Source organism: Solenopsis invicta, chromosome 3 (assembly GCF_016802725.1).
Source record: "Solenopsis invicta isolate M01_SB chromosome 3, UNIL_Sinv_3.0, whole genome shotgun sequence".
Lineage (NCBI taxonomy): Eukaryota > Metazoa > Arthropoda > Insecta > Hymenoptera > Formicidae > Solenopsis > Solenopsis invicta.
The window spans coordinates 15,351,710-15,365,785 of NC_052666.1; the positions used below are offsets into that span (position 1 = coordinate 15,351,710).

The 14,076-nt window shown below is 30.8% G+C and overlaps 1 protein-coding gene across 4 annotated transcripts in view; it reads left to right on the forward strand.

The window, feature by feature from the left end:
* LOC105195921 overlaps nt 1-14,076 on the forward strand; it is an 86,026-nt gene that overhangs the window by 15,858 nt on the left and 56,092 nt on the right. For 3 of the 4 annotated variants that reach the window (XM_039447416.1, XM_039447417.1, XM_039447419.1), the window contains exons 3-4: nt 8,125-8,360; nt 8,430-8,560. In XM_039447416.1, coding sequence (XP_039303350.1) covers nt 8,125-8,360; nt 8,430-8,560 — 367 coding nt within the window. Of the gene's footprint in view, nt 1-6,647; nt 7,947-8,124; nt 8,361-8,429; nt 8,561-14,076 lie in introns of those variants that run through there. The other variant, XM_039447418.1, reaches the window with a different exon arrangement.

Below are 14,076 nucleotides of genomic sequence, written 5' to 3' on the forward strand. Positions count from 1 at the left end.
AACTATTAAAAATGTAAATCGGTAATTTAATTGATATAAACGCGATAATGTCAAATAGACCTAATTTGATATGTTTGAATTCTACTTTATCAACATATTCAATCTTTTTCATATCATCGCATAAATTATCGATATTATCAATATGTTACCATAAAAGTTCTTATCATATAAAGATGGTAATAAATTTATTTTGACAGCTGACCCAACGGTTATCGTAACATCTTGTTATTAAATTGATATTTTGTTGAAAACATTAATTGTGCATATGTAATGTACAAATATGTTTCCTATAGTAGTAATTTCTTAATATAAATGTCACTGCGTATTTATATGACAATCTCAATATCGAGAGGTACCCTTGTGGTACCTTTGTCATGTCACCATGCCTGAGCGCGCGAAATGTCAGCTCAGTGATTCGTAAATTTTAATCGCGAATAATTTGAAAACCGTTATACCCTCGACATTTTTGTATTAGGATTTTTTTCTTAGAATTTTCCAAAGAATCCGCTCTTAAAATGGGAGCTTTCTGGGACACCCTGTATATATAAAACGAAGTGAAACAGTGTTTTTTATGAATTCTTATCCTGGATTGAAATATGATGTTTCTTATGGATCCTTATCACGGATCACGGATTGAAATACAACCTAACCTAAAAGATAACAAAATGCGCGCATAGTGAATCACGGAGCGCGCATGCCGTGCAGATTATCCGTACGGTGTAAGCTCATGGTATCCAACAGATGCGTCATCATATGAGAATCATATCGGTTGCACGCGTGCGGTACTCATGCGTGCGAGCGATATGAACCTCAAATGCGTTCTCTAAATAAGATCTGTATTGCTCACACGCATGGATACGCCACTCAAAAATTCTAATCATTGCTTATTTTTTTACGTCCCAATCAGCACACAATATTTCAAAACTGTTTTTAAAAGCATTTTAAACACTTACTATAAAAAAAGTTTTGAAAAACGTTAAAATTAATGGATTCCTGCCTCTTTTTACATTAAACAAATTTTTTTTAATATTGAGGTTTTTTCTTAAGAATTTTTTTTTTTGAAATTTCCACGCGGTCACTCATCCAAGTTGCGACCCCGGTGAACGTTGCTTAATATCTGTGATTGCTGCGAACTGATCCCTTGTGATGATCTGTAAATACTTTGTGCTAATACATGTGCATTACCGATAGATCAGGTCAATATATATTATCGAAAAAACGAAATATATATAATTAAAGTATATTATTTATATAAGTATATATAATTAACAATGAGTAGGCAAGAATTGTAAAATGCCAAATGAGATGAGCTCATTTGAAAGGGGGGAATAAGTATATTAAAAGTGTAAAAGGCTTAGCGTAAATGGGTCTTACTTTTTAAGAAAATTGCAATTAAAGTTTAACATTGGGACGTTTGTAGGTTAAGTTCTAGAATCGTGAACCACTCACTGAACTCAATACATACAGGAAAGAGCCGTGGCCGGAAAAAAACGGTCAGAGAGAGAGGGTTACGTTATGTTAGTTGTCTCTTTCTGTCGTAGGCCTCTTTTTTCAGCGGTACAAGCATCGTCAAAAGTATGCTGACTGATGAGTTCAGAGAACGATTCAGAGGCACTTTAGGAGGTTTGACTAACTTTTAGATATAATTGTACCACCAAAAATGGCGGGTTTCAAGAGCTTAAGAAGAAAAGAAACAGCCAACATAATGGAAACCTCTCTCTCTGACTGGCTTTTTACACACGATTTCTATAGGACGGCTCTTTCCTGTATGTATTGAGTTCAGTGGAACCACTATCCACGTTATGGCTGAGAAGGCTAAGTTCTAGCGTTACATTTTTCTCTTCATGGCGAACCGGGTTCGAATCTTCGCAGTATCAAATTTTTTTTACTTTTTTTAAAACCTTTTGCTATTATATTTTACAATTGCATTATTTTTAGTATTTTTTAAATTAATAATGTACTTCCATATACTAATAAAATTAAGCAACTTTTTATTAATAAAAAATTAATAAAAGTATTTAATAAATTATTTATTATAATAAAATTATTTATAAAAATTAATAATTAGGCTTTAACGACCAGATTTATTCCGAAAAATAATACACTTTGAGAGTTTCTATAATATTATAAATTATAAGACGTTGTAAATTATAAGAAGTTATAATTTATAAGATGTCATAAATTTATAAAACGTTATAAATTAAAGTGTATTATTTTTTGGAATAAATATGCTTGTTAAGGCCTAATTATCTTTACCTTTATAAATAATTTTGTTATAATAAATAATTTATTAAATATTTTAATTAATTTTTTATTAATAAAAAATAGCTTAATTTTATTATTATATGTAAGTACATTATTATTAATTAATTTAAAAATAATGAAGATAATATAATTGTAAAATATAATAGCAAAAGGTTTAAAAAAAAGTAAAAAAAATTTGATACTGCAGAGATTTGAACCCGGTTTGCCACCAAGGAAAAAATGTAACGCTAGAACTTAGCTTTCTCAGCCACGACGCTCTCTTGGATAGTGGTTCATGATTTTAGTATTTAATGTACAAACGTCTAAATGTTAAACTTTAATTGTAATGTTCTTAAAAAGTAAGGCCCATTTACGCTAATCCTTTTACACTTTTAATATACTTGTTCCCCCCTTTTGAATGAGCTATGATTCATCTCATTTGGCATTTTACAGTTTTTGTCTACTCTTTGCAAGTTAATTTTATACTGATTTTCATAAATGTTATTAAAATATTTTTTAAACGAATTTTAAAATCAATAATAATTAAAAAATAAATAGCTTAAATGTTAAATAAATAATAAATAAACATTTTATAGAGATAAAAAATAAAATAATTAATATTAAATAAACATTAAATAAATATTAAATAAGCATTTAAAAAATGCTTACTAAAATGGAGTTGAAGTGACACGTGATACCGCTTTTCACTGATCGAGATGCTTTTTTTACTAAGAGTTTCCTTGCCTCTCACAGATTGGAGTGCTTTTTTAATGTGAATTTCCTTGCCCCTCACAGAATGAGGTGCTTTTTTAATGTGAGTCCCCTTGTTTTTCACTATACAGGATTGTTTTGTAAATCGTGATACATTGCCTATTTCAGGATTGGGTATTTGTATCTTATTATATTGAGCATATCCAAGGAACCATACAATTGTCATTACATGACTGCAACAACTTGCAGTCCGAGCACCACTTTGACAAGTACTTACTAATAGAATCTTGTCCAGTTTTTGCTTTATCTATTAAAACAAAAATGTAGTGATACTGACTACCAGGGTAACAAAATTTCATATGTGCCTTAATCAATGTAAGTTCTTTAACTGAGATGTTATACTTCTCATCGTTTAAAGCTGCTAACGGGTGCTTCGATCTTGGATTAAACTTCAGCACCAAGAATATTCTTTCTGATGTTTTGCATGAAATTGCATTGCGTATTTGATAAGATCCAAGATTCAAGTTGTACAGATTATCTATCGAAAGTTTATCTAATGAGTCAATTATTTCCTTTGTTATCGAGTAATGTATACTCGACTCCAAAGAATGGTGCTCTTAGTTGAGGAAGATTGAATTCTTGGACGATGATTTGCAAACGATTAGGGGCGTTAAGTCGAGATTTCAGAGTCTATGCTATGCCTTCATACATGGTATCACTCAAAAACGGCGCCCTGTGTTATGAGAAACTATTACTTTCAAGCTTTTATATCTCCAGAACCGCGCTTATGCTTATTTTAAAATTTTTCTGGGATTAATGTTCCATTATATAATATTATTTGGCATAAAAAAAGGTTTGAAATTTGAGGTCTAAAAAATGGCTAAATTTCATATTACTCTTTACTTTTGTACTGTTTGAATTCTAGTTAAGTTTTAATTAATGTCGTGATTGATAGTGAAAACTTCAAACTTTTTACTGCCCCGTATATACGAGGTGTGATCAAAAAGTAAGGTGATTTTTCATTTTTATAAAAAAATATTTATTTATTCATCCAAAATTATGTTATCCCCTTCAATATAATCCCCCTCTGATACAATGCATTTATGCCAGCGCTTTTTCCAATCGTCAAAACATTTCTGAAATGCACTTTTGGGTTGCCTTGAGCTCCTCCAGCGATGCAGCCTTAATCTCCTCAATCGTCGCAAATCTTCGTCCTTTCATAGGCCTTTTCAATTTTGGGAAGAGGAAAATGTTTCGTCACCAGTTATAACCCTTTTGAGCAGATCAGGATCATCATTGACGTCGTTCAACATGTCTTGGGCGATGTTCATGCGACGCTGCTTCTGATCAAAATTAAGCAGTTTTGGAACGAATTTCGCTGACACACGTGTCATACCCAAAACATCCGTTAAAATTGATTGGCATGAGCCAAACGATATGTTAAGATCATCAGCTATTTCTCTAATCGTGATTCGACGATTTTTCAACAAAATTTCTTTCACTACCTGAACATTTTCATCGGTTTTTGACGTGCTGGGGCGTCCAGAGAGGTTCATCGTTAACATTTTCTCGGCCCTCTTGGAATAACTTATACCATTTATAAACATTTTTTTTGCTCAAAGTTGACTCACCGTACGCCACTGTCAACATTTCAAGAGTTTTTGAACACTTAATACCATTTTTTACACAAAAATTAATACAAACTCTCTGCTCCATTATTTTCAACAGCAAAAAATCGCCGAGCACGCAAATACGAGTCTAACCTTTATGCCTCTCACATAAAAACAACACATGCTATATAGTCAAAACTGTGAACATATGATCGTGACGAGTGTACCAACACAAAAAAAAAATTTTTGAAATTAGAGTGTACAGAACGCGCGAAATTCAAAAAGTCACCTTACTTTTTGATCACACCTCGTATCTTATTCCCTTTTTACAGAGCAAGCCATTGAAATTTTATACGAGGTTTTCCAGACTTCTTGTATTGGGTCATTTAAAAAGCATCCGCGTTTTTTTGTCACTAGATGGTGTTGATGGTCATATATCGGACAACACTAATCCGATTGTATCAAACAAATGCGCGTCTGAAAGATGACATTTTAGGTTATATTTTTTGTAAACAAAGTTTGGTAATTTATCAATTGTGTCAAAAGTTATATTGGTTTGAAAATGAGTGAAATTTTTGATTCTACGTTATGTAATGCTTTTTTACTACAAAAAAGGCAAAAACGCAGCATAGACATGCAGAAAAATTTGTGAAGTTTACGGCGCTGATGCTGTAAGTGAACGCAGGACGCAGGAGTTTGTTCGATTTTGTTCTGGAAATTTTGATGTCAAAGATCGCTCTGGTCGGCCAGTCACTGAAAAAGTCGATGAAATTTTGCAACTAGTTGAGCAAGACCGGCATGCAAGTTGGCAGGACATAGCCAATGCACTAAGAATCAACCATGTGATAATTTGGAATTATTTGAAAAAGGCTGGTTACGCAAAGAAACTCGATGTTTGGGTGCCACATGAATTAACGCAAAGAAATTTGACCGAATTTCCATCAGCAAAACACTACTGAAACGCAACGAAATTGACCCATTTCTGAAGCAAATCATCACGGGCGATGAAAAATGGGTAAAATACAAGAATATTGTTTGTAAAAGATTACGTGGTAAGCGTGGCGAACCACCACAAACGACTTCAAAGCCTGATTTGACGACAAATGGTGATGTTGTGTGTATGGTGGGATTGGAAGGGAGTTGTCTATTATGAGATGTTATCACATGGTCTAACGATTAATTCAGAGCTTTACTGTTCACAACTGGATAGATTACAGGAAGCGATTAAGGAAAAACGACCAGAATTGATTGACAGAAAAGGTGTTGTCTTCCATCATGACAATGCCACACCACACACATCTTTGATGACATGCCAAAAATTGTGGGAGCTTGGTTGGGAAATTTTGATGCATCTATCGTATAGTTTGGATTTTGCACCATCTGACTACCATTTGTTTTGATCTTTGCAGAACTTTTTTGATGGAAAAACATTGGCCGACAAAAGAGCTGCCGAAAATCACTTGAAAAAGTTTTTTGCCGATATACCGATATACAGAAGTTCTACACAAATGGAATTATGAAATTACCCGAAAAGTGGCAAAAGGTTATAGATAATAATGGCCAATATATATTTGATTAAAATTGATTTTCAATAAAGAAAAATTTTATTAAAATATTGAACAAAAAACTGCGGATACTTTTTAAATAACCCAATATTTAAGGGTTAAAAATTAGATTATTTGAAGTACACAATTGGAAGTACGTGACGTAAATCTTTCTTCTACGATACATGTAATTTGGACAAGCGTTGACTTACATTATTATATTTTAATATCTTTACTAGGCTTTGTTAATTTATATTTTTGACTATGGAAGCATTACAGTATAAATGAATTATTTCAAATAACAAGATATTATAATTACAATTTTAGATTACTTTAAATTATAAAATAATTACAATTTTATATAATATTTATCTGGGCTTAAAGCCAAGTTGAATGTACGTTGTTTGTATTTAAATTATAATTATAAATTTCAAATTTTTTTTGTAAATTTGGTTTAAGATAATTATAAAATATTATAGGTAATTATAAAATAATTATAAAATATTATAGATAATTATAAAATAAAAAAGAAATATTAAGTGTTAAACTTAATTCCTGCTGTTTTTTTGTCTATAAAATCGATTTGTTTTGAAGGGAAGATGAATGAATACCTTAATCAAAATTTTCTTCATTTTCCACTACTTTTTCCTATCTCCAGCAATAGGGCAATCCCACGACGATAGAACGCGGTGTTTTTTGAGGCGAATCATTTATTCACCCATTTGTGGACTTTGTTGTAACTGGAGAAGTGTGTGTGTCCGTAGGTGCGTGTTGCATCGATCGGAAGAGATGGTAATCCGACGGTGCCAAGTCTGGAGAGTACGCTGGGTGCGACAGAATTTTCTATTCAAGCTCGCGAAGTACCTGCTTCACACTTTTTGCGACATGCGGTTGAGCGTGCAACAAAATTACTTTGCATCGATTGTTGACTACGGATGATCTTTTTTGCATCAATACGTCACTCAGTCGGTATAATTGCTGTTGATAGCGATCAGCTGTAACGGTTTTATTTGAACCCAAGAGTTTGTAACACAGCACACTTTTCTGCTCCCACCAAACGCACAGCAAGGTCTTATGTCCGTGAATATTTCTTTTCGGCGTTGAAGCGGATGATTGGCCGGGGTCCACCCATGATTTTTTCCGCTTGAAATAATCAAAATAAATCCATTTTTTATCGCCAGTCACGATGCGCTACAAAAAACTTTTTTTTGCCTGGCAAACAAAAAAGTCGCAATAGTCAAACGATTTAAAATGGCATTTTCTGACAACTCATGTGGTAGCCATTTCCCTACCTTATGAATCTTTTCCATGGTATGCAAGCGTTTTGAGACGGCAATTGGAGTAACATATTTAACTGTTTCGACAAGCGTTTGGGCTGGATTCTCATCGAGCAATTCTTGCAGCTCGACATTTAAAAATTTTTTTGGTTGTCCTTTGTCTTTCACATCAAAATCACCGTTTTGGAAGCGTTTAATCAAATTCTACATGTTCTTTCCGATGGAGTTTTATCACCATATACTTCGGATAATAAGCGATACGCTTCAGCTGCGGTTTTCTTGAGGTCGAAGTAGTGAAGAAGCACATGTCGAAAAAACAGCTTATTGCGATTCATTTTCAGTCAATTGGAAAATGTTTTTGGCGTTGAGAAATCTAATCTATGAGGATTGAATCACTTTCAGCGATGTCTAAATTGCAAAAGACATATGACTTCATCGTCGAAACGTGCCAGCGTTGGAGCCAGCACCCTCTAGTAGCGAGCGGCAGGAATTAAGTTTAACAGCTAATATTAATTTTTTAATGGAAATGTATTTTTTTTACAATTTGTTCTTTTATATAGGTAAATTTTAATTTGGGTTAAAAAATTAATAAATTAGAGTTTATGTATTTTAGGAATAATTAGTTAAAAATTAACTTATTTGAAACTGACTAAATTAAATTAAAAATAATTGTTTTTTTAACTTTTAACTAATTACTCAATTCTATTGATTTATTAATTTTTCTATATATATTTATAGATGATAAAGAATTGGAAAAATTAAAAGCTGAAAACAAAAAATTGTTGAATGATTTTATAACTAAAGATGGCGAAACTGCATTTTTACGGCAGCAACTACTACAAACTCAGTTACGTGTTGAGAATGAGAAATTAGAAAAGATGCGTTTAATTGAGGAACAAGCCAATTGTCATAGATCAGAGATCAATCAAATTTGTAAAGAAAAAGAACAGTTGAAGACACAATTAGAATTACAAGTAAGTATATTTTGTTCATTATTACAAAAGTAAACGATAATCTATTAATGACTGTTTATTAATCTATAGAATTTAGAAATAGGAAATCTTCAGGAACGTTATAGATTGTTAGAATCTGGAAATATTAAATTAAAGGAACCACAAATATTATATATGAACACTTCTGCTGAGAAGAACAAATATACTAGTTCAATAAATCGGTAAGATAGTTCGATTACAAAGTATAAAAAGTAGGGTACTTCTAAAGTGATAGAAAGTTTAGAATTATGATCTAGCGAAACATAAATTATGGTATACAAAAAATTTCTCAAACAGTCCCAAAATCTCGTTTTTGGGTTAAAAAATTTTAGGTTTTAAGTAGGTAAATGTACTTGAAAAATGTTAACTTTACTATTTATTTCAATATTTTTAATATCGTTGGGAAAAAGGAAGAAAAAACTTTCAATGATATGTTTGTTATTTCTTTACGATGGAAAATGACCAAGTTTGCGATAATATAACATTTTTTTTCCAGTACGTTATTTTTAACTTTAACGACAATTTAATAGAACATTTTATTGTAATATTTTCCTTTTGTTCATATATTTAAAACGCGTTGAATCTTGCGTTTAATGCATTTTGAGTCATTAGCCTTTAAACACACCGATTCCGTAAAATATGTAAACACATTTTTGGGTATGGGAGACTTTTTTAACTTTGAGATGCTATAACTTTGGTTTCAATCAACATTTTTTAACAATCTTTTTTTCACATGAAAGTTCAGAAACTGAGAAATGTGATTGCATAATTGGCATTGTCGAAAAATAATTGTGAAGTTATAAAAGAGAAACCATTAAACAAAAATGAGAAATTGCTCAAAAATCCACTTTTCTTTAAAAAATTATATATCCGCAACAAAAAACTTTTAAGAACTTTTAAATACGACATTTTAAAGCTAAAGAGTCATACTTTAAAAAAAAATTATGGTACATTTTTTTTAAAAAGTATAATTATATAAAAAGGAGAATATGAGGTATATTTGGGTGTTTAAAAATCCACTTTTTTTTTTAAATTATATCTTTGCAACAAGAAACTTTTAAGAACTTTACAATACGGCGTTTTAAAGCTAAAGAGCATACTTTCTAAAAAAATTATGTCACTGCCATTTTTATTAAAAAATATACTTTTGTAACAAGGCGAATATAAGGTATTTTTGACTAACTCAAGGTGTCTAAAGTTGAAAATTGATGTGTTTGATAACATATTTTGGACTCTACGCAGTTCTTTTTTTCAAGGCACTGTAGTATTGGGTGTACAACTTACAAGGAAACACAGGGAAGTGTCCGCCTCAGATTAAAACGAGTTTTTAATATGTTGTAGTACAGATAAAAATAAGGGACACGTATTTTTTTATACGTGCCCATACGCACAAGGGGGTGAAACACCCCTTTGAAGAAAATCGGTTTTTTTCTTTCGAAGTGTATGCCGTCGAAACTATAAGAGATAGAAAAAAATGTTTTAAATGAAAGTTGAATGGCTCGAAGAGTAATTTATGACAGCGGAAAAAAATTTTTTTTTTAATTTTTTTTAATACTTTTCCCCACCACTTACCTATTTTTTTTCAAAATTTTTATTTTTTTTTATAAGCAAAATAAAGCTTATTTTATTACGAATTCAACGGTATATGATAAAGTTACGATACAACATTCTTATTTTCCAAAAATAATTAAAAATCTCTCGATACGAACGCGGTACGCGCACCCGTCCGCGCGTTCGTGCGCTACAAAAGTGACTCCCTTCGATTTCGACGTGCTTTTAATATGTTGCACAGATTAAAATAAGGGACACGTATTTTTTACACGTGTCTTAATACACTTTTAAGGGTGAAACACCTCTTTGAAGAAAATCGGATTTTTTCTTTCGAAGCGTGTATCATCGAAACTATAAGAGATAATAAAAAAAAAAATGACTGCTGCCAAAAGTTGGTTTAATAACAAGAATTAAAAAGTTTAAGATTAGAAATTAATTAATAACAAAAAAAAATTAAAAATTTAAAAAACAATTTAAAAAATTATAAAGTTAATTAAAATTAAATAAAAATTAAAAAATTAAAAAGTTAATTACAAAAATTACAAAAATAAGAAAAAACCAACAAATTAATAAAAATTAACTAAATTAACAAATTTAGTAAAAAATTGGAAATAAAAAACAAATTAACATAAAAACAGAAAATCAACAAAACTAAAAAATAATAATAAAAAGATTGCTTTAAAAAGTTTGAAATAAAAATTAATTAAACAATTAAAATAATAACAAAAAATAAAACTACGGATACTAAAAAATAGTTTTAAAAGTTTGAAATAAAAATTAATTAAAGCAAATACTAATACTTGACATTTTAAATGCTAATTATATTTTTAGCACATTATTGTACCAATTAAAAATTAAAATTGAAATTTACACTTTGTATAATAAAATACTTTTATTTTCAATAATAAATTGTACTTAACCAGCAGTCGGGAGACGTCACGCTGAATGTTATAACTATTCAGAATATAATGTAATGTTATATTTATTAATTAGCGTGGCGTCTCCCGACTGCTGGTTAAGTACAATTTATTATTGAAAAAAAAGTATTTATTAAACAAAGTGTAAATTTCAATTTTAATTTTTAATTGGTACAATAATGTGCTAAAAATATAATTAGCGTTTAAAATGTCAAGTATTAGTATTTGCTTTAATTAATTTTTATTTCAAACTTTTAAAACTATTTTTTAGTATCCGTAGTTTTATCTTTTGTTGTTATTTTAATTGTTTAATTAATTTTTATTTCAAATTTTTTAAAGCAATCTTTTTATTATTATTTTTTAGTTTTGTTGATTTTCTGTTTTTATGTTAATTTGTTTTTTATTTCTAATTTTTTACTAAATTTGTTAATTTAGTTAATTTTTATTAATTTGTTGGTTTTTTCTTATTTTTGTAATTTTTGTAATTAACTTTTTAATTTTTTAATTTAAATTTAATTTTAATTAACTTTATAATTTTTTAAATTGTTTTTTAAATTTTTAATTTTTTTTGTTATTAATTAATTTTTAATCTTAAACTTTTTAATTTTTGTTATTAAACCAACTTTTGGCAGCAGTCGGGAATTTTTTTTTTATTATCTCTTATAGTTTCGACGATACACGCTTCGAAAGAAAAAACCCGATTTTCTTCAAAGGAGTGTTTCACCCTTAAAAGTGTATTAGGACACGTGTAAAAAATACGTGTCCCTTATTTTAATCTGTACAACATATTAAAGGCACGTCAAAATCGAAGGGAGTCACTTTTGTAGTGCACGAACGCGCGGACGAGTGCGCGTACCGTGCGTATCGAGAGACTTTTAATTATTTTTGGAAAATGGGAATGTGGTATCGTAACTTTATCATATACCGTTGAATTCGTAATAAAATAAGCTTTATTTTGCTTATAAAAAAAATAAAAATTTTGAAAAAAATAGGTAAATGGTGGGGGAAAGTATTAAAAAAAATTTTTTTTAAATTTTTTTTCCGCTGTCATAAATTACTCTTCGAGCCATTCAACTTTCATTTAAAACATTTTTTTCTATCTCTTATAGTTTCGACGGCATACACTTCGAAAGAAAAAAACCGATTTTCTTCAAAGGGGTGTTTCACCCCCTTAAAGTGCGTATGGGCACGTATAAAAAAATACGTGTCCCTTATTTTTATCTGTACTACAACATATTAAAAATTCGTTTTAATCTGAGGCGGACACTTCCCTGTGTTTCCTTGTTAGTTTAGTTCGTTTTCAAAAAATGACTCGAAGTGATATAAATGGTTGACGGCGACAGTTGATTTTTGCTGTATCGTGAAGTGTCAACATCTGTCAACCAAATATTGTTTACAAGCCTTTTTGCACAACAAATTTAATTTTTACTGCATTGAAAATGTCGAGTTTTGTTCCAAATAAGCACCATTTGCGAGAAGTTTTGATTTTCTGTTTCAATTAGAAAAGAAGTGTAGATGAAGAGCATTGAATGCTTGTGGAAGTATATGGTGAATTTGCACCATTGGATAAATTTTGCAGAGAATGGTTTTGATGATTTAAAAGTGGTGATTTTAGTGTTGAAGACAAAAAGCGTTTGGGTCAACCAAAAAAGTTTGAAGATAAAGAATTAGAAACATTCGATCAAGATTTGTGTCAAACGCAAGAAGAGCTTGGAAAACATTGGAAGTTACTCAACAAGCTATTTTGAAACGACTCAAAGCTGCGAGATACATCCAAAAGCAAAGAAATTGGATTTTATACGAATTGAAACCGAGAGATATTGAACGACGATTTTGCATGTCTGAAATGTTGCTTGAACTGTACAAAAAGAAGTCTTTTCTGCATTGAATTATTACCGGGGACGAAAAATGGATTTACTATACAATCCGAAACACAAAAAATCGTATATAAAGCCCGGCCAACCGGGAACATCAACACCAAAGCCGAATATCCATAGATAATGCTCTGTACTTGGTGGGATCAGAAGGGTATGATCCACTATGAGCTGCTAAAACTTGGTCAAATCATCACGGGAGATTTCTATAGGCAACAATTAATCCGTTTAAAGCAAGCTATAGTCGAAAAACGTCCAGAATATACGACCAGACACGAGTCCATAATCTTTTACCATCAACACTTGGCCTCATGTTGCTGTTCCGGTTAAAAACTATTTGGAAAATAGCAGATGGGAAGTTCCGGCTTACTCGCCTTATAGCCCAAATCTTGTCTCTTCCGACTACCATTTGTTTTGATCGATGTAGAACGCTTTGACTGGAATACGCTTTACTTTAGAACAGGGTATCAAAAATTGGCTCAATTTATTCTTGGCTTCAAAAGATGAACGCTTCTTTTGCGACAGAATCTATAAATTGCCAGAAAGATGGGAAAAAGTAGTGGCTAGCGATGGACAATGCTTTAAATAAGGTATTAATTCATTTTATCGTTTAAATAAATGCGCTTTTTACGCAAAAAAACGGACCGAATTAAATTGTACACCCAATATTATAACTTTAGATAGAGTAACATACGCATACGGATTTGTTTGAACGTCTTTTGCCCAGTTTTTTTCATATAAGATTACTCACAAAAAAGTTTCACTTACTATATAGGTCCCATTGACTCTAACAAAATTTTGGTGCCGTGCCGTCTGAATTCTAGTTGACCAAAAAAGTTGATTAACCATATCAATCGAAAGAGATTTTAAACTTTTTTTACATCCTGGTCTGAACCTTCTATCTCATTCCGTTTTTACACAGCAAGCGTTTGAAACTTCATATGTGATCTCTTAGACCCACTTATGTGTTTAACGGTTAGAATCAGTTAAAATTTGGCTGACAAATTACGTATCTTGTTTTCTTTATTTTTAGCTGAAATTTTTACTGTAAATCTATTTTTAAATACATTTTGGCTGGGTTTAACATTTGCAAGTTCAATAGGAAATCCATTGCTTTGTATTGCGACGCTAGTTGTGAATGGCACTAAATTATTACCGTTATTTTAGCAGTGCATTTTTGGGGAACGCAGCTGTTTGTTTTTTTTTCTTTGAGCACGTAACACGTTCCACATATTTTTTCTTGTTGTCGCTATACGTTAATTACTTTTCGTGATTTTCACTGATCTTTTTGTGTCTCATTTTTATTCTTTGATTATCTTCAATTACTAACAAACACTACGTCGAAACAAGGAATCA